The sequence below is a fragment of the Talpa europaea genome (genome assembly GCF_964194135.1).
Source record: "Talpa europaea genome assembly, chromosome: 11".
In the NCBI taxonomy this organism is placed as follows: Eukaryota; Metazoa; Chordata; class Mammalia; order Eulipotyphla; family Talpidae; genus Talpa; species Talpa europaea.
Genome location: NC_140078.1, coordinates 68,136,508 through 68,164,434, shown reverse-complemented (window position 1 = coordinate 68,164,434; position 27,927 = coordinate 68,136,508). Strand labels below are relative to the sequence as shown.

At 39.5% G+C, this 27,927-nt stretch overlaps 2 protein-coding genes across 2 annotated transcripts in view; one reads left to right on the top strand and one right to left on the bottom strand.

Annotated features, from left to right (window-relative positions):
- The window catches only part of DCP1A (decapping mRNA 1A), a gene marked incomplete at its 3' end in the record, with an annotated part of 43,415 nt that overhangs the window by 2,150 nt on the left and 13,338 nt on the right, over positions 1-27,927 (bottom strand). The window contains exons 4-7 of the mRNA XM_084248168.1: positions 18,292-18,358; positions 12,626-12,764; positions 11,945-12,058; positions 535-1,281 (exon numbers count right to left, since the gene is read on the bottom strand). Of these exons, the coding sequence (XP_084104294.1) occupies positions 535-1,281; positions 11,945-12,058; positions 12,626-12,764; positions 18,292-18,358 (1,067 nt within the window). The remainder of the gene's footprint in view (positions 1-534; positions 1,282-11,944; positions 12,059-12,625; positions 12,765-18,291; positions 18,359-27,927) is intronic.
- The window catches only part of CACNA1D (calcium voltage-gated channel subunit alpha1 D), a gene marked incomplete at both ends in the record, with an annotated part of 357,356 nt that continues 356,145 nt past the window's right edge, over positions 26,717-27,927 (top strand). Inside the window, one exon of the mRNA XM_084248163.1 lies at positions 26,717-26,849. Coding sequence (XP_084104289.1) covers positions 26,717-26,849 — 133 coding nt within the window. The remainder of the gene's footprint in view (positions 26,850-27,927) is intronic.

Here is a 27,927-nt window from a genome sequence, read left to right as displayed (position 1 = left end):
GGGATTATTACCATTAAAGGACATGGCTTATTACCATAAAGCCTTACTCTCTGGGCTCCTGAACAAGTTACTTTAATTCTGAACTGATTTTCTCATTTCTCACCAACTTTATAAATTATTGAGAGAGATAAGGCTCTTATTCACCCCTGCATACAACCTATCACTGGGTCCCACTGATCAGGTATCTTAACAAATCCACTTGTCCACACTAATTCAGGCCCCCGCCAGAATTTCTTACACTGATAAGAAAATATGGAATATGGTTTCCTAAAATACAATTTCTTCATTTTTCTCAGTTGAAACAATTTTGGGAATTGGAATTAAGCTTCAGCACTATTTGCCAATAATCTGGTTGTTAACTATAGGGTATCCGCTCGCACCTCTTTCCTCCAGCCCTTGATGTATGCAATCATTGTCTCTTTGAAATAATTGTTTCACGAATTAACAATTTAAAACAATTGTTTCATATCAGTCAAAACCAAGGTGTCTGTTGTTTCATCCCACCAATTGTAGCCCACACCCTACTGCTAGTACCTGAAGGGGAGCAAGCACCATGTTGCTCAGGGAGGCTGAAGCTACGGCTCTTGCTGCCGCCGTCTTAGGGGAAGGCTCTATGAAGCTCTCAGGTGTAGCCAGCTGGCCAGCTGCTGGAGAAAAGCTGGGTGCCACTGCACCTTTCCCAAGTGACTGTGTCTGTATTTGGTCATGCTGTGGGGTCAACCTGAGTTTCTGGAGAAGATCAACGCTTGGGAGGGATGTACCAGCTGTGTTTGTCATGCTCAGTGGGGCCCTGAAGGGGCCCTGGTTGGCAGTCAGACTGGTGTGGGTCAGCTCAGGGACTGGCTGACACAGCAGTGGAGACCTCTGTCTAGGTGTAGTCTTCACCGCCTGCATCATGGTGGTGTTGCGGGGAACCTGTGCAGTAGGAGCTTCTGTTGGTAGAGTGGGACTGAGCACAGGGCGCAAAGGGATCGCATAGCTTGGGGCCTGCTTTTCACTGGACTGTGTGATAGAGGCAGGAGTGATTAGCACCGGGGTGGTGACTTCAGGTTGCAGTGAGTGGTGGGCAGCAGGATGGACACTCAGGTTTTCCGACGGAGTGGCCCCTCCTGACTGCTCAAGGGAAAATGACAGGAAAGAGCTGGGCTCTTTCTGTGAGGCATCTCCTGGCAGCCTCTCCACTTCTTCTGAATCCATACCCACAACTGCTGGCTGTTCCTTTGGCAAAGAGGTTCCAAATAATTCTTCCACCGTGAGATGTTTGTGTCCAGATGGAGCAGACTGAAAAACAAATCAAATCAACTAATGAAAGAGAGCTCTTGCAAGTCACTATAACCACACTTCTTTTTCATCAACCAAAATAGTTTGCAGAAGCAAGGATAGAAGGAGTCTGAAAATAAGGAAATGGAACAAACTGGAGATATTAAGATGGAGATGAGATGAAGTTGCATCTAGTTTCCCCAAGTCAGCGACTCAGCATTAGTGACAAAATTCAACTTTTAGGGACTCCAAGTGATAGCATTAGAGTTCACTTTTTTGGGGGGCAGATGGCTATAAGGTGAGTGGGGCAATTAACTTATTACAAAGTCAACTGTGCCTAACCGTCCCCATGTCAGAAACACATGCAGGGAAGTGACACTCAAGAGAACAGAGGGATCAGGTAATTCTACCTGTACTTTCACTGTACTTGATAAAAAGCTAGGCACCACCCTGCAAATAGCAGAAATAAGTTTATAGCAAGCTATTCTTTCTCCCTACTCCTAAATCAGAGTCCTTAAGAAAAAGCAAAGAGCTTTCCAGTGATGATGGCCTCCTCCCCAAGAGAACAAGCCTCTCACACATGATCTCCCTCACTCACCCATCTCCAAAAAAGAAGAAGAGGAAACAAGAATAAATGCCTGGGGCAGAGCCCTAGTTCCTACTTCATGGATGTGAATGCCCTGGATGCTATAAAATCACCACCGTCTTGCCATGCACAAAGGTAGTTTTGGGTGTTGGCTGCTCCACTGTCCTCTGCCAGCATATGGGAGAATGAACAAGGCTGAGGAAGGGTGCTCCTTCCAACAGAACCAGCAACAAGAACACCTTGAATCAAGATGAATGGGAAGCAAGCCCAACAAACACATTTTGGGTTTTTTGTTTTTTTCAAAAAAAGCAAAGCGCTTAAGTCTGAAACAGTTAAATTTATACATATTTAAGTGATCTGGCATACTGATACCACTCCAATGATTTAAAGGAGAAAACAGGGCCTCCCCGGTGGCGCAGCGGTTGAGCGCTGGGTTGCAAAGCTGCCCGCGGCCTCTGCGGCGCCGGTTCGATCCCCGGCTGCTCCCTGGCCACGGGAGGAGGATCCCACATGGCGCGCAGACCTCTCCTGCCGCCCGCTGCTCCCCTCAGCAGTGTACTTCGGTCCTTCTGCCTGCTTTGCTCCCCGCTCTGGCTCTGGTGAATTCTCTCACCCTCCCGCGCTTCTGACTGTACCCAGTGCATGTATAAACAAAAACAAACAAATAAAGAAAGAAAACATGCCTCTATATAAAAAAAAAAAAAAAAGGAGAAAACATTTATGCTTTCCACTTGTGAGTTTTCCCACACTCCTGTGCATTACTGCCATATTTATTTCACCTGTATTTACTCATTACCCACAAGGCGTTGGTTCCTGCTATGACTTGGGTCCCTCAGAGTAACCAAAAACATTCTACCGTGAGAGAACTTTTGCTTTAATGGGAAAGAAATCTAAGTACTTTGAAAATACAAGCAGCCTTAACTTATGGTTTTATTCCTAAAGTATGTGGATTACTTGGTTCTTTAAATATGTTTATATGTAAACACACAAAAAAAATGATCAAAACACATTTCAGAGGCTCAGAAAGGCTATAAAGGTCCTCAAGTACACTGTATCTTAATTATAATGACAGCACTATACAATGAGCACATTTCTACAGGAAAGCTCGGTTTTTCCCAGGCAAATGTTTGTTGTACTCATTTGACAAATAATTATTGAGTTTACCAGGGGCAGGGGTGCTGTGATAGGCAGGGGTGAGGAAAAGAGAAAGAGGTTATTAGCTTGAGGAGAGAGTTTACTGGTAGTGGGACCCTGGGGTGTTGGGTGGGTGGGTAATGGGAACGCCTTGTTGAGGAGGTACAACAGGGAAAGGAGAGGTCAGCACTGGGAACTGAAGATGAAGGGGAGAGGTGGGGGAGCAGGTCTGAGGACAATGTAAGCAATGGGAAATAACTTGCGGAAGAAAATAAAATATTCAAAAGAGGAGCCCATTAATATTAAAAAGCTAATAAAATATATCTTGGCAAGTTATTGTGACAAGAGGGTTTTGTTTAAGTGAAGGAATTCTCAAGGGGCAAATGCAGGAGCCCCACTAACAATGCTGTAGTCAGGCTGGTAAGACTATCTTGTCACAACGCTATCTAGCACTTTAAGGGATTTTCCAGATTCAGAACCTCCCCTGGAATATAAAACAGAATTAACATCTAATTATAAACTGTATATGCTAAAGATTTTATATGGTTTAATTTCCTCACATTTTTACTTTTAAAAAATACTGCAGAACTTAGAGTCTGAAAGCAAAGCTATCCAGGTACAATTCCCAGGTTTTAACTGGGAAATTACATTACCTTTCTATTTAGTTTCTTGTATGAAAAATGGGGAAAATTGTGGTAATTATCTTATAGAACTGCTGTGATAATTCAATTCTCAATATAATGTTTGGTGCTCACGAATCATTCAATAAATGGAAGATGGCTGATATTATACAAACACTTTCTAAATAGCAATCAGATTAAGCTTATGTTCAGATATGTTTTAAGGAACATCAAATAATATGTTAGGCTATTAAAATTTCATCAAATCCTATTTTTATAAAAAAAGAGAAAAGGGGAGGGGCGGAGCAACATGGCGGCGAGGAGACGCTGCGAGTAAGATCTCCCATTAAAAAAAGTTAATAGGGAGGAAAAGCGGCAGGTCCCAGTGAGAACTGGGACACGGAAGATAAACGGACAACTCCAGCAAACTGCCCGAAGAAGAAAGTTGCCATAAAAGAGGACGAGAAGGGAGGGAAGCGCAGAACCCTGCTCCCCTCCCCCGCCCACAGAGGCGGCACTCTCCGACCGGCAGAGACGAGGGAAACAACAAACCAAAACGCCCAACAAGAAAAACGGATGCAGCAAGCGGGACTGTGAGTGGAAAGGAACTATTTCAGCCACCACACCCCGTGAACGGGAGCTGAGGCGAACCCTGCAGGATCCACCGCGGAGGTGAGCTCCACGCGCCATTAAAGAGAGCCCCGCCCACCAGGAGGAGACCAGCACCAGCACACAGCCCCGGCCGCCCGGTAAGCTTGCGCGAAAGCGGCGCTCCGATTGCAGCTGCCCAGGCCCCTGTGCCTGCGACCTAGGCTTGCGGGGAGACAGCGGAGGCCCTCCCTGAGTGAGCAGGAACAAGGCGCCCAGGCAGGGGAGCGGGATTCAAAAGGCGCCATTCCCGCGCCACTGATCTGGGCTACAGCCCGCGTCCTGGAACTGAGGGCTTTGGAACTGAGACCCGGGGCACGAAATTAGGGGCGTGGGTTCCCCACGACGGTGGGGCACAAGGCAGACACAGCACCCCAAAGCCGTTGAGGTGTACCCTACCATCCCCGCTCTGCTCCCTGTCCCACGGGGTGGAAAATCAGCTCCCCAAGGGCTCTAGGAGAGATCTCTGGTGCCACCTAGCGACTTGACCCCAGCACAGGCTACTGAAGGAGCTAGTGGCCAGCTGGGGAGTTAGCCCACACCGGGCCCCTTCTGAACAAGTAGTCTGAGCCCACAGGGAGAGCGAGCACCCACAGCCGGGGCAGACCAGGCGCGCAGAAGAGTGTGCCTGAGACCAGAAGCGCAGGGAGTGTGTCCCACATCACCATTTTAGAACAGGGACATTTCTTCAGTAAAGACTACCTGCAGAAGGCTTCCTCAGGAGCCAGAGGTGAGCGGGGGAAGTTCGCCCACGCCAGACCCCCTCTGGCCTGCAGTCCAAGCCCAGAGGGGAGCAGGAACCCACCGCCGGGGCAGACCAGGCGCACAGGGGAGTGTGTCCCCACATCGGCATTTTAGAACAGGGACCTTTCTCCAGTAAAGGCTGCTTGAAACTGACAGATGACTCCTGGAAGAACCAGAGGGGAACAGAGAAGCCCACCCAAGATGCCGGCAAATCCCGACAACACAGTGTCCCAACGCATACGGCAAATTAGAAAACAGACAGTAGGGAGGAGAAGAACCACACGCAACCTAGCAACTCTCCAGAGAAAAAGCACACCACAAAAAGAAAGCCAGCCCCCAGATTGCAACGACAATAACTTGGAAGAATTTCTGAGCCTTCCAGAAAGAGAATTTAAAATTGCCGTGATTAAAAAACTGACAGAAGTCATAAAGGAAAACAATGATAAGGGAAAAATAATCAACGATCAGAAGAATGCAATTGAGTCCCTAGAGAGGGAAAACAATGGTCAGAAGAAAGAAATTGAGTCCCTAAAGAGGGAAGTAAAAGAAATGCAGGAGATCAAAGAATTAATGGAAGAACTAAAGAATTCTGGGAAAAGCAATGAAAGCAGAATAGATGAAATGGAAGAACGAATAAGTAATCTTGAAGACACAGAAATAAAAAGAACCAAAACAGAAAAGGAAAGAGAAGTACGAAGGAAAAAGAACGAAGAAAGACTTCGGGAACTATCTGACTCCATGAGGAAAGGAAATATAAGAGTTATAGGAATACCAGAAGGAGAGGAGAGAGATGTAGGAACAGAGAAAATATTCAAAGAGATAATTGAAGAGAACTTCCCAAATGTGAAGAAGGAGCTGAAAATTGATATACAAGAAGCAAGAAGAACACCAAACTTCCACGACGAAAGGAAAAATACAGCAAGACACATAATAGTAAAGCTCCCAAGAATCCAGGACAAGGAAAAAATAATGAAGCTGGCAAGAGGGAAGAAACAGATAACATTCAAAGGAAAACCAATCAGGCTGACATCAGACTTCTCCGAAGAAACACTACGGGCAAGGAGAGAGTGGAGGGACATAGTCAACAGACTCCAAGAAAACAGATGCCAACCAAGAATACTCTATCCCGCAAAGCTCTCCTTCCTCTTTGAAGAAAGAATATGGACCTTCCCAGACAAACAGAAACTCCGGAATTTCATTGCAACTAAACCCCCACTCCAAAAAATACTACAAGGAGTCCTAAAGCCAGAACCTCAGAGCGACGAATAACAATGAAAGAAGGCCAAAAAAAAAAAGTTATTAAAAGAATAAATAAATAAAATCAAAGGAAAGACAAACACAATGGCAAATACAGATGTTAACATATCAATATTAACTCTAAATGTAAATGGACTAAACTCTTCAATAAAAAGACACAGAGTTGCAGCCTGGATTAAGAAACAAAACCCAACCTTTTGCTGTCTCCAGGAAACACATTTAGCTACAAAAGATAAAAATAGGCTCAAAGTTAAAGGATGGAAAACAATCCTACAAGCAAATGGACCAAAAAAGAAAGCAGGAACAGCTATACTTATATCAGATAAAACAGATTTCAAACTCAAAAAGATAAAAAGAGACCCCAATGGTCACTACATTATGATCAAGGGGACAATACTTCAAGAAGAAATAACACTCATTAACATATACTCACCAAACGAAGGAGCACCAAAATATATCAGACAACTGTTGTCCTCTCTGAAAACAGACATCAGAGAAAACACATACGTAGTGGGAGACTTCAACACACCACTATCAACAATGGATAGATCAACAAGACAAAAAATAAGTAAAGAAACCAAAGCTCTAAATAAAGACCTAGAGCAATTGGGCTTAACAGACATCTATAGAACACTAAACCCCAAAAAAACGGAGTACACATTTTTCTCAAGCGCACACGGATCATTCTCCAGGATCGATCACATACTGGGGCACAAGACAAACATCAACAGATACACCAAGATTGAAATCATATCAACCATCTTTTCTGACCATGAAGGCATCAAACTAGAAATAAACCATAAAAAGAAGGCAAGGAACTTTCCTACCTCATGGAGATTAAAAACCACACTACTGGAAGACCATTGGACTAATGAGGAGATCAAAGAAGAAATTAAAAAATTTTTTGAATTGAACGACAAGGAGGACACCAATATCCTAAATGTATGGGATGCAGCAAAAGCAGTAATAAGAGGAAAATATATAGCAATAGAAGCTCACATCAAGAAACAAGAAAGAACGCAAAGAAACAACCTAATCTCGAAGCTCAAAGATCTAGAAAAAGAACAACAAAAAAACCCCAAAACCAGTAGAAGAAAAGAAATAATAAAAACCAAAGCAGAAATAAATGAAATTGAAACTAAAAAAACAATCCAAAAGATCAATGAAACCAAGAGCTGGTTCTTTGAAAAAATCAATAAAATAGACAAACCCCTAGCCAGGCTCACAAAGGAAAAAAGGGAGAAAGCACAAATAAACAGGATCATCAATGAAAGAGGAGAAATCACAACGGACACAGCAGAAATCAAAAGAATAATCAGTAACTACTATGAACAGTTATATGGAAACAAGTTTAACAATCTAGAGGAGATGGACAAATTCCTACAACTCTACAATCACCCAAAGCTAGATAAAGAAGAAATAGAACACCTAAACAGACCAATTACAATTAGCGAAATTGAAATGGTAATCAAAAACCTCCCCAAAAACAAAAGCCCAGGACCTGATGGATTTACAAATGAATTCTACCAAACATTCAGAGACGAATTAGTGCCTATCCTTCACAAACTCTTCCAAAAAATTGAGAAGGAAGGGACAATACCAAACACGTTCTATGAAGCCAACATTACACTAATACCAAAACCGAACAAGGACAACACAAAAAAGGAAAACTACAGGCCAATCTCCCTAATGAACACTGATGCAAAAATCCTCAATAAAATTTTAGCTATCAGAATCCAACAATGTATCCATAAGATAATTCACCACGACCAAGTAGGATTCATTCCAGGGACACAAGGATGGTTTAACATCCGAAAATCAATCAACGTTATCCAACACATCAACAAAAAGAAATATAAAAACCATATGATAATATCAATAGATGCTGAGAAAGCTTTCGACAAAGTGCAACACCCATTCATGATAAAAGCCCTTGAAATTCTTGGGATACAAGGAACATACCTCAACATCATAAAGGCCATCTATGACAAGCCAACAGCCAGTATCATTCTCAATGGTGAAAAGCTGAAAGCAATTCCATTAAGATCTGGAACAAGACAAGGATGTCCACTCTCACCATTGCTTTTCAATATAATACTGGAAGTCCTAGCCAGGGCAATAAGACAAGAGAAAGACATCCAAGGAATCCAAATAGGAAAAGAAGAAGTCAAACTATCACTATTTGCAGACGATATGATATTATACATAGAGAACCCCAAAAACTCCACAGAAAAGCTAATTCAACTCATCAATCAGTTCAGTAAAGTGGCAGGATACAAAATCAACACGCAAAAGTCAGTAGCCTTCCTATACACAAACAATAAATCTGAAGAAGAAGAAATCAAAAAGACCATCCCTTTTGTTATTGAAACAAAAAAAATCAAATATTTGGGTATAAATCTAACAAAAGAGGTAAAGGACCTATACAAAGAAAACTATAAAACACTGTTAAAAGAAATAGAAGAAGACACAAAGAAATGGAGAGACATCCCCTGCTCATGGATTGGAAGAATAAACATTATTAAAATGGCCATCCTTCCAAAAGCAATATACAGATTCAATGCTATTCCAATCAAAATTTCAATGTCATTCTTCAAAGAAATAGAACAATTATTGATGAAATTCATATGGAATCACAAAAAACCCCGAATAGCCAAAGCTCTCCTGAAAAAAAAAGAAGGGAATGGAGGCATCAGACTCCCAGACTTCAAACTATACTACAAAGCCATAATCATCAAAACTGCATGGTATTGGAACAAGAACAGACATACAGACCAATGGAATCAAATAGAAAATCCAGAAATAAACCCACAGATTTATGGTCAACTAATCTTTGACAAAGGAGCAAAGAATATGCATTGGAGCAAAGAAAGTTTGTTCAATAAATGGTGCTGGGAAAACTGGGTCGCTACATGCAAAAGAATGAAGCTTGACCACCACCTCACACCATACACAAAAATCAACTCAAAATGGATTAAAGAACTAGACATAAGACCTGAAACCATAAAATATATAGAAGGAAATATAGGCGAAACACTACGTGATTTGCACATCAAAGACATCTTTACAGACACATCACCCAAAGCAGTGATAGTGAAGGCAAAGATAAACAGCTGGGACTACATCAAATTAAAGAGCTTTTGCACAGCAAAAGAGACAATAACAAAAACAAAGAGAAACCCCACCAACTGGGAGAACATTTTTGCACCCAACACTAATGATAAAGGACTGATCACAAAAATCTGCAAAGAGCTGATGAGACTCAACAACAACAAAGAAAATAATCCAGTCAAAAAATGGGCAGAAGAGCTTAAAAGAAACTTCTCTGAAGAGGAAATGCAAATGGCCAACAGGCATATGAAAAAATGTTCAACATCACTTGTCATCAGGGAAATGCAAATCAAAACTACCATGAGATACCATCTTACACCAGTGAGAATGGCACATATTAAAAAAACTAGCAACAACAAATGTTGGCGAGGGTGTGGAGAAAAAGGAACTCTTCTGCACTGTTGGTGGGAGTGCAAACTGGTCCAACCACTGTGGAAAGCTGTGTGGAGATTTCTGGACCTACTAAACATAGAGCTTCCATATGACCCAGCAATTCCACTCCTAGGTATTTACCCAAAGGACACAGAAACATCAATTCCAAAGAACACCTGCACCCCTATGTTTATAGCAGCACTGTTTACAATAGCTAAGCTTTGGAAACAACCCAAATGCCCAAAAATAGATGACTGGATCAAGAAGATGTGGTACATATATACCATGGAATATTACTCAGCATTCAAAAAAGATAAACACATGCAATTTGCTGCAACATGGATGGCGCTGGAAGGGATCATGCTCAGCGAAATAAGCCAAAAAGAAAAAGAAAAATACCGGATGGTCTCACTCATAGCAGGAATCTAGAAAACTTAAATAAGGGACCAGGAAAATGAATAACTATAAGAAAGTGAAAATCAAAATCAACAAAAAACTATGAACCAGAGACACTTTTAGGGGGGCGGGGGCGGGAGGGGAGGGATTGGGGTCAGAATGGGGGGCTGCAATTGTATGGGGAATATAACAATAAAATTTATAAAAAAAAAAAAAAAAAAAAAAAAAAAAGAGAAAAGGAGCACATAACAGAACACAGAGAATCCTCAACATGAAATATGCCTAATGCTTCAAGAATGGCACCATTTGATAGCATTCTTTACCTATCTAATGGAATATATGACAACTCTTGCTTAAAAAGAAAAAGTATTTCTAATGATCTAAAATCTACTTCATATTAAGAAGTGAAACCATATGATGGAACCCTGAACACTTACTGCCAAAACAGCAGAAAGTTTTCAGCTTTTCCTATGCTGTTTCCCTCAAACTGCTAGGCAGTAAGATTCTCAGACTTTATATGGAGTAGGGTGAGCAGTAAAGCATTAAGGTTTCAGAGGTATCTCATGTAAGAAGGAATAAATGAAGCTTTATGCAAGAGTTAAATTGTAAACGGAAGGCTCATGTATAACAACAGAACCAGACGGCAATTTAGTCCTAATAATCCACATTCTCAACCAATATGCCCCAATACTGAAACGCCAATCAAGCAGATAATAGGTTACCCATCCACTGGATGTGATATTGCCCTCTGGAAAAGAGGAAGCCACTAAGGATTGAATAACCAAGAGGTACATTTGCCTACAGGTCAAAATGTATCAACTTTGGGAAATATATAACTGGCTAAATTAGCTGCAATATGCTAAACGAGTAGAGCTTACTTCTCTCCACACAAGCTCCCAAAAGCTCTACAATCTGCATGAGAAATGACCCTCTCTACAACTTTCCTTAATGTGACAAGAAAAACTGGTTATATTCTCCTAGTATTTGGACTTATTTATTGATGGAGTCATCCTCCATCAGCTATAAAAATTTTTACTCTTTCCTTATGTGTTATGCTTTAAGGCTGGATTCTGTATTTTATTAACACCTCGCCTGAATCAAGTGTAGTCTGACTATACCCCTTGGGAAAGGGAATTCACACATGGCAGACAACAAAATTTTACACCATATGAGATTTTAAATTGTTCCTTCCTCACCTCACAGATCCTGTTTAGAGAATTATTATTGTCTGGATCTAACGTGCCCATGTCAGATTTTCCACCTGGACAGTGCATCAGGGACACTAGAAGGTATGAATTATTCTTTTTTTTTTAAAGACATTTATTTTTACAAGAACCAGGGTACAGGCCAGATGTGTGGGAGGGCGAGAGGATTCACAGAGATAGAGTGGAGAACAGAACAGGCAGATTGACGAACTACACTGCTGAGGGGAGCAGCGGGCGAGACAGGAGAGGTCTGCTCGCCATGCGGGACCCTCTCTGGCTGGCCGGGATCGAACCGCTGCTGCAGAGGCTGCGGACAGCTTCACAGCGCAGCGATCAATGTCCTGCGCCATCAGGGGAGACCCGGTATGAATTATTCTTAACCACAGGAACCAAAAAACAATACAAAACTAACTTGGGAAATAATCCCATGAGAATTTTAATAAGAGAATTATGAAGCTGAAATGCAATTCAATACTATTAATACCCGACAGCATTATTTGTTCTTTAACAGTAGATGGCAGTGTTATTAAATAAATGTAGTATCTGTGCCAAGGGGCTGAGTATGGATTTATGTTAATTTTACTCAATCACATGGCTCTGGCTGTACATACCTTATCTTGCGACCCAGTCAGTGTCTCTTCTAGAGTCTCAGTGCTTCCCAGATTGGAGAGTTGAGTACTTGGCTGCAATCCAGGGCTGGAAATATTTGAGTCACCCATCTGATTCTTAAAAGGAAAAGTGTGTATTATGTGAAAAGTATGCTACTATTTGGATCACAAAACAGTATTCAGGATGACCAGAAATGCTATTTTAAAAAACAAAAAAAAAAAGAGGGACTCTTTGGTGGCCTACGGGTTAAGTCTCAGAGTTATCACCACTGCCGCCTGAGTTCAATTTCTAACCAGGGAGCTGACCCCCATGGCACAGCAGACCTCTCCCATCTTGCCCGATGCTCTCCTTAGCAGTGTTTCAGTCAATCCTCCTGTTCTGCTCCCCACTGTCTCTGGTGAATCCTCTCAGCCCGCCCCCTCACCTCTGGCCTATAACCCCAGTTCTATGCAAAAAATAAATACTAAAAACAAACCATAAAACAAAACTGCTTCCCCCTGAAGTTTGCTTTGGACCCTAATTTAAATAATTTATTTCCTCATTTTTTGGGGCATAAAACTTTAAAACATGTTTTCTTTCTGAACTAATTATTTCTGCTGGCCACTAAGGTAACTTTCCCAATTCACAACCCCCTGGCAGATCATCTCTTCTTTTGGTGCTCCCTGGATACCACAGTGTCTCACCCTCTCATATTCATCCTTGGCTCTGCTTAGCATCTCCAGGATGTCAATGGGTCTGTGGTCGCTGCAGCCATTGGCCTGACTAGGACTCTGTTTATCCCGAGCGGCTAGCTGGGACCGCCGTGTCTCCTCTTTTACCACACTAGAGGAAGAGAACCAGGTTTAGAAGGAAATACAACCTGACCCATGAACTCTTGTGTCCATCTTTCAAGGATACAGGAAGAATGTCACACAACAATACTGTTCTTAAAATACAAAACAGTCTAGGTTACTTCATTACAGGAAGATCTGAGTAACCATTTCACGATCTCATTCACAACGGTGTCAACCAATATATTTCACTGTTAAAAGAGTAACTCAGAATGCCTTTTTAGAGCTGGTGAAAGCAGGTATACTGAAAACGCCACTAAGTTCTCTCACATTTTTGAAGTACCTCAAAAATCAGTCAGACCAAGTGATAAAGCAAATCTGAAAATAGACAATGCCACCAAGACAAAAGAAGGTTGCATAGCTGAATATAACCTAGTGTGGAAAGTTTGTATTGACACTGGTTTAGATGAAGAAAGATTAGTTTCTTGAAAACAGAGGTTTTGGTGACTCTTCAAAATGTAATTATAGTATTATAAACAAACAAAAGGTTTCTCTTATTTTCTCTTTAAGAATCACTAAGTGGGTGACTGAGATCACCCACCTATATGGGCTTATGTATTTTCAAGTGAAGAAATAGCTTAAGCAATGTCAATGTTATTTAATTTTATTATTATTAATTTTTGATTTTTTATTACTCAAAAAAGCTTCATTTTTTAAATTGCGTTTTCTGACTCTATGCTTATGTACTCAACACTTTCTCAAAGATTTTCTGCTCCTCATAAGAAAAGCACACTGATTCTGTCCTGGACAGCTTAGCACACTTGGAGCCACGACACACTTAGCCACACATGACTGGTTTTTTCGCTTTAGATGTCTCATAAGAACTTTAGGTCTCATCACAAATTTAAAGTTGGCCTGGGCACACACCACATGTGGATCTTGATGCTTAGTATAAAGGTAAAGTTACTGTAAAGAGGTAAACAGTCTTTTTGGTATAAAGGTAAACAGCTCTTTTATCAGGGGTTCAGGACAGTCTAGTTTTGTAGAGGTTGTATTGTAGCCTATGACAGTATGTCCATTCTGAATGCCTCTTGACACAGTCCTCGGAAGGGAACTCAATGCTCTTTATTTTTTAAAATATTTATTTATTTATACATACAAGAGCTGGGGTGTAGACCAGAGATGTGGTGGGGCGGTGAGAGGATTTACCAAAGACAGAGTCGGGAGCAGAACAGGCAGATCTAGTGAAATACACTGCTGAGGGCAGCAGTGTATGAGACAGGAGAGGTCTGCTGTGCCATGTGGGTTAGCTCCCTGGCCGGGGATTGAACTCATGCCACAGTGGCTGGCGTTGGCTTCACTGTGCTGAGACATAACCCCATGTGCCACCAGGGAGGCCCTCAATGCTTTTTATTTTGACTGGTGTTGCTTAAGCTAATTCTTCACTTGAAAATACATAAAGCAAGAGAAGTTTGGGGCTAAGAATGCCACTGATAGGGCAAGGGTCTTCAAATCTACCAGTGAGGTTTCATTTCTTAAAACCATCCTCCCTGGGCCTCCCTGGTGGCACAAGGGGTTAAGTTTTATTTTATTTATTTTTAAAAGATTTATTTATTTATTTATGCAAGCACTGGATAGTCAGAAGCACAGGAGGGTGAGAGAATTCACCAGAGCCAGAGCGGGGAGCAGAGCAGGCAGAAGGACCGAAGTACACTGTTGAGGGGAGCAGCGGGCGGCAGGAGAGGTCTGCGTGCCATGTGGGACCCTCCTCCAGTGGCTGGGGAGCAGCTAGGGATCGAACCGGCGCTGCAGAGGCTGGGGGCAGCTTCGCAACCCAGCTCTCAACCGCTGCGCCACCGGGGAGGCCCAAGGGGTTAAGTTTTAAAACCATGAAGCTATCGGCAGGGAGCTGACCTCTCCTGTCTCCACTGCTGCTCCCCTCAATCCACCTGTTCTGCTCCCCACTCTACCATTGATAAATCCTCTCACCCCTATACTTCTGGCCTACACCCTAGCTATTGTATGCATAAATGAATAAAATAAAATCTCAAAAAAAAAAATCTTCCCTTCCTGCATAAAAAGGCCTTAAGCAATTATAGCAAAAAGTCAGGAATAAAAGCTGGTGGTGAAGCATATGGATATTTTATTGATTCTTATTCTTTTTCTCCAAGATTGAAATAAAAATAGAGAATTTTTTTTGAAGATAACTTAACTTTAGATCTGGTAGTGGTAAATTACAAGCAACTCCATCCACTTTATTTTATTTTTGTGTTTTTTCATAATTGATAAAGGCTTCTCTAATAATCAGAAAAGAGAATATTGTTTAAAATAACTTACTAGTTAATATTATCATAGGCATCTCCAGTCTGAATCTATCTGAATCAAGGATTCTGGTCATGCAGCCTATTTCTACTTACCTCCTGCCCTGCAGGCTGGCCTATTCATGTTGTCATTCATCTGTCCCATGACCTGGATGGGATTGGTGATTTCTGTTCGCTGAGGAACAGGCCAGGTCACCTTACAGAGCTCACCGCTCCTGACAATAGAAGCTGTCCAGGTGGCATGGAAGGGACCCTCACGTGAGTGAGATTTGGATTCTGAGGCTTATTTCAATTCAAACTCTCGAGTATCCTTACCTCTCCCACTTCTTAAATCCCCAAATATGCCTCCACGACCATCTGTAAGATCAGGAGTAAAGGTCCCTTCTACAAGTTCTCTAGATTTTATAGTTGATGTAAGCAAATATTCAAACAAATTTTTATTGTTAAAAAAACACTTTCTGGCAGATAGGGTTTCCTCTTTAAGAAAGTCAACGTTTCCAAGTTCAGTCAATTTTCACAACTTTGCCACTGACCAAAGAAGTTTTCCAAAATTAAGTACAGTACAGGTCTAGAAGTTTGCTCACTCATTTTCTATAGCTTCTTAGTTTTTACTAACAGATCTTTTAGAATAAGTAAACTTTTGACTTGGAGAACTTTTATTATATTACAGCTCTCAAAAAGTGATGGGAAGAATATTTAACAGAATGAGCACTAACAAGCACATTTATTTAGATGCATACTATGTAAAAAAATTTTCTTTTTACCTGAATTTTTGGTTAGTTGAAGCAATATTCTGAAATATGTAGGAAATAGAGGCTGTATATAGAGTTAAGATAAAAAATCTGTGGTGACTAAAACACCATTTATCAGAGTTAATGTTAAGATGCAAAGTATTCTCTTCAACCATTAATTGGCCAGACACTTGGAAATTCACTATCAATAGTTGAATGAGGACAATCCTAATTGCTCTCAATACTGCCCCTCCTTCTAGTAAAACAAGCCTGAATGCTTCTTTTCTCTCTCTGCTTCCTGCTTCTACTTTCTCATCCTATTTTTGGGTTCAGAACAACATTCAGACAGGCCTTTAATCTTTCACTTCATTTACCATTTGAAGTCTTACACAAGGGTTACCATTTGCCCTGATAGTAAAAAAAAAAAAAAAAAAAAAGCTCAAACTAAAAAAAGCCACTAAAAGAGATACTCAGGGCCTAATTAGATTTCTTATATCTCAGTTTGCAGGAGAAAGTATCTGTGTCTATACATTAATATATTTCAAAGCTCACATAGTTATGAAAAATATTCTGGATTTCAAGATGATCAAGAATCAACAAATCTGTATCTTCTAAGAAACCAAAAGTTGTCTTCTGCTGTCACTTTAAAAACTACAAAATTAGTAAATAAGTGGTTTTGTTGAAAAGAAGTTTTAATTTTTTTGTTTGTTTTGGAAAAAAGGTATTTGGCAAAACAGTGAGGTACTAGATAACCAACACACTTTCAAATATGTATGATACATACTCATATGTGACAGTGTTTTCAGGGGTACACCCATTAATAATCAAAGTCTGTCCCACAAGATCCCAGCCAGAGCAAACAAAAGAAGATATTTAACATATCCTGATAAATATCCAATCAGGATATGTTAGCGGTCCTGAATTAAAACTTGGCTAATAGTCATATGTGCTTCTTTTCAAATGTAAATATACAAAAAACTCCTGAGGTTTTAGGGTTTTTAATCGTAACAATAAGTTTAAAATTAAATTTAAAAAGTCAAGAACTGTTTCCTCACGAACAAGTAAATGAAAATCTTGCAGGGGAGCAATGGAAATTTTGATTTGACGGAGGAAAAAACATGGCCCAAATTTCTTAAGTTATTAGGACAAAAGCTGAAAAGGAAACCAGGTGCACCAGAACACACTGTCCACTATATATAGCATTTTGCCCAGAGCTCTGTAGTTCCTTGGGCCCCTCTACTGCCACTGGTGTCCTGGGCTCCCAGAATCCAGACCAGCAGTACCAGAAATAGAGATAAAGCCACATAAGGAATGGTTGCTGTGGGCTAATTTGAGAAGAGATGAGTTATCTTTAGAATTAGTCATTTAATGAAAATTCCTTTCCAAATTCCAAGATTCTTATTTGTAAGAAATCTCCCAGAACACACCCCATTAGTGAACTGGGGCCTACTAGATCTAGAATATGTGTCAAAATTAGTTCACTAGAGGAAGTAATCATAGATGTGTGTGAGTTCGCTATCAGTTTCTGAACACAGTACCACTTGTTACAGGGGAAATCTGGATAGAAACTAAATCAGATCCACTGTATATAGTGGTCAGGCTGGGAACTGGATGAGATGATATATGGAGCTGGGAAGTCTGCACAGAGGCAAAATATAGCAGGAATAAATCCTGAACTCAGTGAAAGAATTTAATGGTTATTGGAGGCAACGGGGCGGGAGGGAGGAGAGGATGGGCGGGGAGGCAGAGAGAGTAATGGCACAGGTGGTTTGGTGGAGGGTGAATGGAATATATGGACACATGGAAGAGAAAAAATGTAACCCCTAAAGTCAAACAAACCCAGAAAAAGACCAGTAAGGTTCTGGTTAAATTATCATCAATCTGTAGGACTGGATATAGTCATCATAAATACTACAGTTCAGAACTGTTTAATGCCCCCAAATACTATTGATATGAAAAGCAGGAGTTACAGTTTGATCATATTTTCGTAAGATACATTTTGTAAGAAACAAATGAAACGGGGCCTGGTGGCACAACGGGTTAAGACACAACCTATGAAGCTGTCCTCAGCCACTGCAGCATGAGTTCAATCCCCAGACAGCCAGGGAGTAACCCACATGACCCAGCAGACCTCTCCTGACACACCCTCTACTCCCCAAAGCAGCATTTCAGTCAATCTGCCTGTTCTATTCCCCCACTCTGTCTCTGGTGAATCATCTCACCTCCCACATCTCTGGCCTTAACCCCAGCTCTTGTATGCATAAATAAATAAATCTTAAAAAAAAAAAAAAAAGAAATGAAACAAATTAACCTAATAAAAAGATTGGAAGGAAACAGACTAAAATACTAACACTGGGAAGCAGTTTCAGGTTTCTTTAAGCTTTTCTGTCTTATCCAAATATTTGACAATAAATAGGAAATCAGGGGATAATACATGAGTTAATAGACATTAGTAACAATAAGGGGGAAAATAATTTTTTTCATCATGCATATATCATTAATTAAATTTATGAAGTAATATACTTACTTGGCCATGAGCTTGGCTATGCGGTGGCAGTCATTCTTGTCATAAAACCAGATACTGTATATTGACACTGGAAAAACAAAAGGAAAAAAAAAAAGATGAGAAGTGAGATTTTAGCATTCGTTTATTTGCAAGTAATATATTACCACCATGGAATGTCACAGAATTTAACATCAGGCCCTCAACCTGTTAATAATTCCTCTGAAGGAAAAAAAGGACCCCCATGGAAACTGATTAATATAAAAATTAATAAAATTAGGACAGGTGAAATATTCAGATGAAAATACAGAAACAGTTGGTCTCATTGAGTCAAAAGTGTCATTAAGTATAAGATGAACTTAATGTATTTTACGTGTATCAAGAAAGATGTTAATAAAAGAATCAGTATTCACTGCAAGATGTATTCCAAATTGATATTAAGATATGAAAGGTGTTTTAATTAATGAAAACCAACTTCATCAGCTAACCAAACACCTGACTGAACCTTTATGTCTTTTGAAACCTAAAATACAATAGGGGAAATAGAAAAAACAAATGTTAAAATATAGAATTAATATTACATTGCAGTAAAAACAAAACTTTAAAACAAACACCAGCTCCAGATCTATCTATTCTATTATCAACTCTGTTCACATGTGAAAAGGAAGCACTCAGTCTATCACATCTCTTTTCCCATTTTTTTTTATTCCCAGTATGGTGATCAGCACTAAGAAAGCACTAAAATATATTTGGTGGGTAAATGAACTTTAGTAAAGATAATAACACATAAATTACAACAAACATTTTCTAGAAGCACTGGATAACTAAGTCAGAATAAATGTATGGAGGGGCGAGACCATGTGCCAGCACACTTCGCTGTACCTCCTCCTACATTTATAATAACTCTGGCACAAAATGGGCAGACATCACTATGTTTATTTTTTTTAAACTAAATTTTTAATTTTGAAAGGACTAGAGCTCCACACAGTTATAAAAAATAAACAGATCCCGCAAGCTCTTTGTTTTCTCCAATGGTAACATTTTTGCAAAACCACAGCATCATCTCACAACCTTGCTACTAACACAGATACAGTCAAGAACTTTTCCAATGCAACAAGGGATCCTCTTTCTGCTCATCACCCTTTAACAGATACTTACCCTGCTTAGTTCCCCTGCCATTTCTGATACCCAGCAAACACACTAATCTGCTCGCCGTTTCTGTGTGCTGTCAGTTCGACAGTGTTATACCAATGGAATCCTACAACACAGAACTTTTTGAGCTGACATTTCTTCCTGGATAGTCATCTAAGTTGCCTCTCTCTCTCTTTCTTTTGCTGAGTAGTACTTCATGGTATAATTGTACCAGCTTGTTTAGCCATTCTTCCACTGAAGGACATCTGGAGTGAATAAAGCTGCTAGAAACGTTCATGTTCAGGTTTTGGAATGAACATACTATAAGTGGCCCAAATCAGTTACTGAGTTACAGAAGTTGCAAATTTAGTTTAATAAGAAACTGTCAAGTTGTTTTTCTGAGTGCCATTTTATATTCCAACCAGCAATGTATGAACAATCCAGTTTTTCTGTATCCTTACTACCACCTGTTGTTCTAATTTCTGACCTTTTCCATTTTGATAGGTGTATAGTGATATCTCACCATGGTTTTAATTTACATTTCCCAGTAGCTAATGATATCTCTGACATCTTTTCATGTGCTTCTTTTCAAATGTCTGTTCAGGTCCTCTGTCCCCTCTAACTGGATTGCTGTGTTTTTTTTTTTTTTTTTAACTGATGAGTTTTGAGTGTTATTCATATATTTAAGACTAATGTTTGTTGAGTATGTGGTTTGAAAATATTTTCTCCCTGCCTATAGCCTGTTTTTTCATCCTCCTAATAAGGTCCTTCCAGAGCAAAAGTGTATCAGTTTTTCCTTTCATGGCTCATGCTTTTGGCAGCACATCTAAGAACTCTTTGCAAACTGCTACTTCAAAAATTTGTTTTTTTTATAAAAGATTTATAGTTTTGCGTTTAAGTTAGTGATCTATTCTGAATTTATTTTTTGTATAAAAGGTTTAGGTTCTTTTTATTGGCCTAATTGTTCCAGCATTATTTGTTGAAAATGCACTCCTCTATTGAATAAACCTTTTTCAATTATCAATTGTGTGTATTTGTGTAGGTCTATTTCTGGATTTTTTTTTATCCCATCTCATTTATTTATATGTTTATTCCTTCACCAATATCACACTACCATGATTACTACAGCTACCTATTAGGCCTTAATATGAGATAGACTAATTGTACCCACTTTATGCTTCTTTTTGTTTAAGCCTCCAGGGTTTGTGCTTTTCTGCATAAATTTTAGAATATGTCTATACCTACAAAAAAACCTTGCTGGGATTTTGATAGGAAGTGCTTTAATTCTACAGATCAATTTGAGAAGAGCTGACATCTCTATTATCTTTACTGGCAAGGATTTACAAGTCTATGCCATTTTGTTTAGATCAGAAATCTCATCACACACTTTTATGTATGGAAAACTGAGGCATATGTGAAGAATAAGTGATTTATTAATAAATCAGAGGAAACAGTTTCAGAACTACAACTAAATCTTAGCTCTTCTCATTCCTAGGCCAGCTGTCTTTGTTACTATATACCCATTGCCTCATTAGTTGAAATAACATTTTAACATTACTTATAGAAACAAAAAGTTAATGAGCTTCAGTTACACTTGAAGATTAAAGCAACACATGAAAGAAATAGCTGAGTAAATTAAAAATTATACTAAAATACCCTCTATCACAGTCCCACTGGACGAGCACGACTTTTTGCTCCCACCTTCCTGCCCACTCCCCCACCTCAGTCCTGCACTCAAGAATCCAAGCGTTATTAAGAATCCCTTTCTTGTGATGATCACTTGATATATATATATAAAGGGATTGTTATCTATCTTTCTATATATAAAAAAATAATTTAGAAAACCACTATTAATGAAAGCTATTTTAATGGTCCATTTTTTGTTTCACCACAATTAAGGTCATTATATTTTACAAACGACTTTATTGTCAATCACAGCTTTCCCTTTTCAATGGAAATAAGTTTAACTGAATTTTCTTTTTTTTTTTTTTTTAAAGCTTTATTTATTTATACAAGCACTGGGTACAGTCAGAAGCGCAGGAGGGTGAGAGAATTCACCAGAGCCAGAGCGGGGAACAGAACAGCCAGGTGATGAAATACACTGCTGAGGGGAGGAGCGGGCAGCAGGAGAGGTCTGCGCGCCATGTGGGACCCTCACCTATGGCCGGGGATCAAACTGGTGCTGCAGAGGCTGCGGGCAGCTTCGCAGCCCAGCGCTCAACTGCTGCGCCACCAGGGGAGGCCCTAATTGAATTTTCTATGTCATTATAAAGTAATTTAACAACATTATTGATACACAGAGTGTGCGCATTGTTTCATTTTAATGAGTGAATATCATTAATAGGAATTTTTTCCTATCATGTTTGATAGGGGACATCTCTGGCAGGGAAATTTTCCAACTGCATCAAAACTGACCTAAATGATCAGACCCATATCTAGCCATGTGTCGTCCAGGTCACAGCAGGTAGTACTATGAGGCAACCCTGCCTTCAATGTGCTATGAAGCTTCCCATTCATGTATGGAATCCAATTTTTTTTAAAAAAAGATATATTTATTGGGCCTCCCCCATGGCGCAGCGGTTGAGCGCTGGGTTGCGAAGCTGCCCGCAGCCTCTGCGGCGCCACTGCTCCCCGGCCACCGGAGGAGGGTCCCACATGGCGCGCAGACCTCTCCTGCCGCCCACTGCTCCCCTCAGCAGTGTACTTCGGTCCTTCTGCCTGCTCTGCTCCCCGCTCTGGCTCTGGTGAATTCTCTCACCCTCCCGCGCTTCTGACTGTACCCAGTGCATGTATAAACAAAACAAACAAACAAATAAATAAATAAATAAAACATGCCTCTATAGGAAAAAAAAAAAAAAGATATATTTATTTATACAAGCACTGGGCACAGTCAGAAGTGTGGGAGGGTAAGAGAATTCACCAGAGCCACAGAGGGGAACAGAAGAGCCAGGTGATGAAATACACTGCTGAGGGGAGCAGCAGGTGCGGCAGGAGAGGTCTGCGCACCATGTGGATCGAACCGGCACTGCAGAGGATCGAACCGGTGGCCGGGGATCGAACCGGCACTGCAGAGGCTGTGGGCAGCTTTGCAGCCCAGTGCTCAACCACTGCGCCACCAGGGGAGGCCTTGGAACGCACTTTTATAGCTCCTCTTTTGTTCACAGAACTTCAAAAACACTACGGATGTTTCAAATAGAATCAACATATGATGAATAGCACATAATTTTGCAATATTTTACATGAGGTAAACTAAGAGATTAAAGTTAACTTTGATATCCCACTGAAAGGAGCACAGAAGCAATCTTGCTACAGAGGAGATAATTATTAAGTGTCTTCAGGGTCTTCATTACATTTTTAGCAGCTAAGGATTACTCCAACATAGAACAAATCAGATTGAGGTAAGAAAAAACTCCATATATGGCAATTGCACACAACTACCTTTCTCGAAACATTCCTCCTCCAACAGTAGATAAAGAAAACCCCAAATACTAAAGTCCAAATACACAAGATCGTGGTTTCCTCCAACGGAAAAACTTACAATTTACAGAGATGAAAATTTTATGATATGCATCATATCAGGCTCAGAGAAAAACACAATGTTTTTGGATTAAATAGAGGAATTTAGGAATGTTTTCAATAGGGAACTCTAGGAAAGAATTCACTATTGATAATCAAAATAAGTCTATCAGAGCTGTCAATTTATGACAAATCTTTACTTAAGTCACCCCTTTCCTTTGAGTACACTTAGAGTTTAGCAATAAGATGTCTTTCACTCTTGCACATTATCAAGTAAACTGCCAAGAAAGAGGCAAACACTTTCACAGGCATGTTTGAAGGAGAAATAAAGATAAGGAAGCCAGAATGATAGCTTAATGGGTAAAAGATAAGAGTCACACTCAATTCTGCCAAAAGCAGACCTGTAGAGGTTCAGACACGCATCCAAGAATCAGCTCTGTCTGCCAACATATCAAATGCTCAGTGCATGCAACTGGCAAGAAGGCCCAGGGACCTGCCATTGAGTCTGTCACTGTCACCAGTGAGGAAAGACAGACAAAGTTCACTAGACGGTTAAAACCTTGCAAGACCCAGTCTCCAAACCAAAGTTAAGTATTCTTCCCTCAAGAATAAGATCCAACACATCCTGCCAACAATTCACTTTGCAGAAACATCCTGAAATAATTTTCCCTGATTAACTATACCACAGAGGATTTAGGGATTTGACAATACAGTATTATTTCACTATGGTAAATAATGATGGCATCCCATTTTATAAATGGCTTTTCTTAAGATGAAAGCAAACTATCTAGTTATTGGAGACCCACCATGTATCATGGCTGTTAATAGCTGTCCCAAGTAAGTCATGCTGGATAAGCAAGTCACTGAAGAGTGAGTAAGTGTGACAGGATACCTAATTATTATGCAGTACTTTTATGAAAAATCAAGATGCAGAAACTAAATGTTTCCTTTGCTTTTCAAAATAGCACTTTTCTTGCGAAAGTGTGACAAATAAGACTGACAAAGATTAAACGTGTTTGAATTATTTAATGCTCAGAAAATTAAAAGTCAAAAGAGCGAGTTTTTCCTTTTCCCTAGAGAGGCCTGTTTGAGGATGCAGCAGCCTGTTTGATATATTTTACTCTGTTTCTCATCTGGAATGGTAGAGGGCACACTCAAGACCAAGAAAACTCAAATTAATAGAGAGTCTGTAGAATTACTGCTTGAAACTTCCAGATATCCTGTGAAATGTCACAAAAAATCACGCTTATGCTATGTTGCCTTTTATTCATTTAGTATTTAAGATTTGACCTACTTTCTAAAAGGATTTGAGGAGGCTGGAGATTTTCTCAGCATAGTGCCAAGCAAAGAAGGGATTTGATAAAAACTTTTTGGCAATGGTGCTAAGAGTTATAAAATTTCTAAAGATGACACTGACAAAGATCTCCTAAACTAGGAAACAAAAACATGAAAATGAGCATTGAACTTAGTCAAAAATATTTACTCTAGACATAAGGAAGATCCTTCTGATTATAAAAGTAATATAAGAATGAACAGATGCCATAAACATTAGCCTGCCTTGGTAAGTGAAAAAGCACATGCTCTGGCCTTGACAGATCATTTTCTTTAAGACAAGAATAAGCCTGGGGCCCCTATATCAGAGCAAAGATTGGAAAAGAGCAAGGAAGAGAAAGGCTCTGAGGTAGGGGGGAAAAGGCAATGAAGCCAGGGACAAACTGATTAAAGATTATGACAGGAAATTGTGGTAGGTGGCAAATAGGCAGGCGAGGAAATGGCACGAGCCATACGGACTGGTAAATGTAATTCAGTTACCTTAGCAGCAGTGTATCCCTTTAGGTCTAAAGAACACACATCCACTGAATACTAACATGGCAGAAGAAAAGTTCACTTTACAGGATTCAGACTCATGAAAAGAGCACTGAACTTCTTTAGGGATTAAGGAAAATAAACCCAAGAATATCACTACTGATAAATGATGGGCAATATCTGATAAAAGAGGGCTTAACCTCTGCTGTTAGGGTTTATAGCCTTTATTCCCCCCCCACAGTATCTGCCACTCCCTAAGGCAGTGTTTCCCCTAAGCATGTGCTGCAAGTGATTTTGGGTGTGGCAAAATGTTGGACCCATACAACTCCCACTGGTGATCCATTCACCCTAGTGTCCCACATAAACATTATTTTTATGTATCATAAGGAACATCAAAGGGTGGGACACATGGCTCATGGCATCCATGGACCTGAGTTCTTATTTCTGGGACTTACAAAAACCTAGAGCAAAGGCTTTGGAAAATAGTTAGGTCAGACAGCAGTGTAAGAAAAGAGGGAACTTCTTTCATTTCCCTAACTTCTCTCCTACATATTTTTCTATCAACTTACTAAGAGTTCATCTAACTAGGTGTGAAGGCAAATTTCCTCAGGGGTGTAAGGGAGGCTGGGGTGTGGTGGGATCAGTGAGGCTGTGCTAGGTAGGCATGGCTAACCCCATGCTCCAACTGCTAGTGCTTGCAGGAAAGCAGGTGTTCTATGGCCACACAAAGAAATTGTAGAGATCCAGCTGTGGATGTGTGTGTAAAATATCCGAGTTTTTAAATGTTGGTAGCAAATGCTTATCGCATGTCTTCCTTTTAATAAAAAGAAAAAACTGATCATGCTTGGAAGCAGTGACTTCGTGACTAGCTCAGATTTGCTTGGATCCTCCAGGGTACTGAATTGCAACCGCTCAATATAGGAGTTCATTCTGCCCATTCCAGAGTGGATTCAAATTTTGGACTAGTGGTTACTCTGTGTCTCAATTTTTATCTCCTCAATATACTTCACTATGCAAACACAAGGTGAAAACCTATACACATACATGTTAAGAACACATCTCTGCCTGCCTCTACAAGTAATTACTGCTTTCCTTATGAATCATAAAACAATCATTATATAAGAGATAAATGGTGACACATGGTTAACTTTAAAAATCTTTACAGTTATGAAGATACCACACACACAGAAGTTAAAAGTTGCTTTTTACCAGACAATATTTGGGGGGGAGGGGAATCTTAGGGGGAGGAAACCAGTAATGAGCGAGACATAATGAAAACAATCCACTATGGAAATTCTGAAATGTTCATAGACTCACAAAGTTAATAAAAAGGTACCTGTGGACGTTCTACTAGAATACTTAGCAGCAATCTACAATGATAGAAAGTGATAACAGATTTTTGAAACATCTGACCTAACAGTGTCACCAGGTCAACCGTGGAGTGAGTCTTAAGTCATTCTATGTTTTCATGTTTGCTTTTTTTTGGTTTGTTTTTTTTACCCCTTGAGCCTATGAATGTGGCAACAGCAAGGCTCTCCCCTTATCTTGGTCCAGAAGGCTAGACTAATGCAGTTGCCACAGATTCTTTTTCCTTCACTGATTACAGAATCATACCAACCACAGCAGTGCTGCTGCTGATGGTGGAAGACTGACACTTTTCTTCAGGCTGCGGAAGAAGTACTGTGCTGAATCCAAAGATCACAAAGAATGAATTGTGGAACTTCTTAAAATTGTTTATAAATTCCTCTTTCAGTTTGGAGGTGGAACTGACATTTTTTGACTTGACAGATTCTAAACTTCTCTTGCAAGGAAATTTCTTGCACTGTGCTTTAAGTCTGAAAACTTGCAACAAATGCCAACAACCGACCTACTGTCTCTACTGTTTTAAGTCTTGCCCTTGAACTGAGAAAGGACAAGGAGAAAAAAAAAAGCACACACTACAGTATTTCTTTTTTAAAACTTTCCATTTGGCAGCTGCATTTTCAACACTATGGAAATGAATCTCCCTACCTTTTCTAGCGATCTAATTTTAATTAAAAATGTTCTGTATCAAAGGACTGATGCCAGATATAAAGGAAAAGTTGTAAGTGAATCAGAGACGACAGGGTACTTCTCACAGGCTTTTGGAGGTAAGTTCTAAAAATATTTAATAGAAATAATTTTATTTTCAATTGTTCTTGTTTTGGTTATTGTTAAACATGTTCTAAAGCAACATAGTAGACTAATAGCTATATGTCATAAATGTGTTTTCCAGAAAATTTCAGATTAGATTTTATCCAAATACAATTACTGTGAAAGTGTTTTATACAAATCACTACTTTTTTTTTTTTTTTTTACTGTTTAAAAGTGGCAAGGTAAAATAAGATTCAGAATTTTGGAAAACTGAAAAGGGCTTTGTTTTTCCAAAAGTGCTTATGGATTATAGAAAACATTTAAAAATACAAAAACTTTCATTCGGTGGAGATTCAAGCCTTAAGATGTTAGGTATAAGAAATATGAGGAGTTATCCTTTTACTAATTATCTTTCAGTAAAAAGATGTCAAGTTTAACATGCAAGCAAAATAATTACTTCTCTTTTGTTTAAAACCAGCATGACACAAAGGTCTAAAGACAGAATAAAGTTAGGTCCAAGTGGAGAAAATCTAAACTGTATATTTCTACTAATTAATGGATCACTATTGTTGATAAAACAACCAAGAAAAAACACGTAAATTTCTTCAAAATCTTTCAGATAGACTCCATTTCCTTCACTATGAGCTAAACCATTCAAATTTACAACTAACACTTTTTCAAATCACAGAACTGAAATCAATAATTTTACCATTAACTACAAGGTTGTTTAAAGAGTAAATATGCAAAGTGCTGGGATTAACATAGAATGTTTCATTAAGAATCCTGACTCTTATCAGAAAGGCAGAGTTCTGACACTACAAATTCTAATATTCTTTATCACTCCTGCCTATAATTTTTAAAGAAAATAAATAGACCCTAATGACTAAAAAAAGAGAAAATAATAAAATTCTTTGAAAGTGCACAACAGTTTTAAAAGAGATGATAAAGTACTTGGCATAGGAGATATATTCAATAAATACCACTAGATTAAGGCATATGTCAAGTTAATTTGCTTGTTTAACATAGTAAAAGGCAATACTGAAATAGTTTTGCAAAAGAAAAATTATTAAATGCTAGACTTGATCTTAACATAGT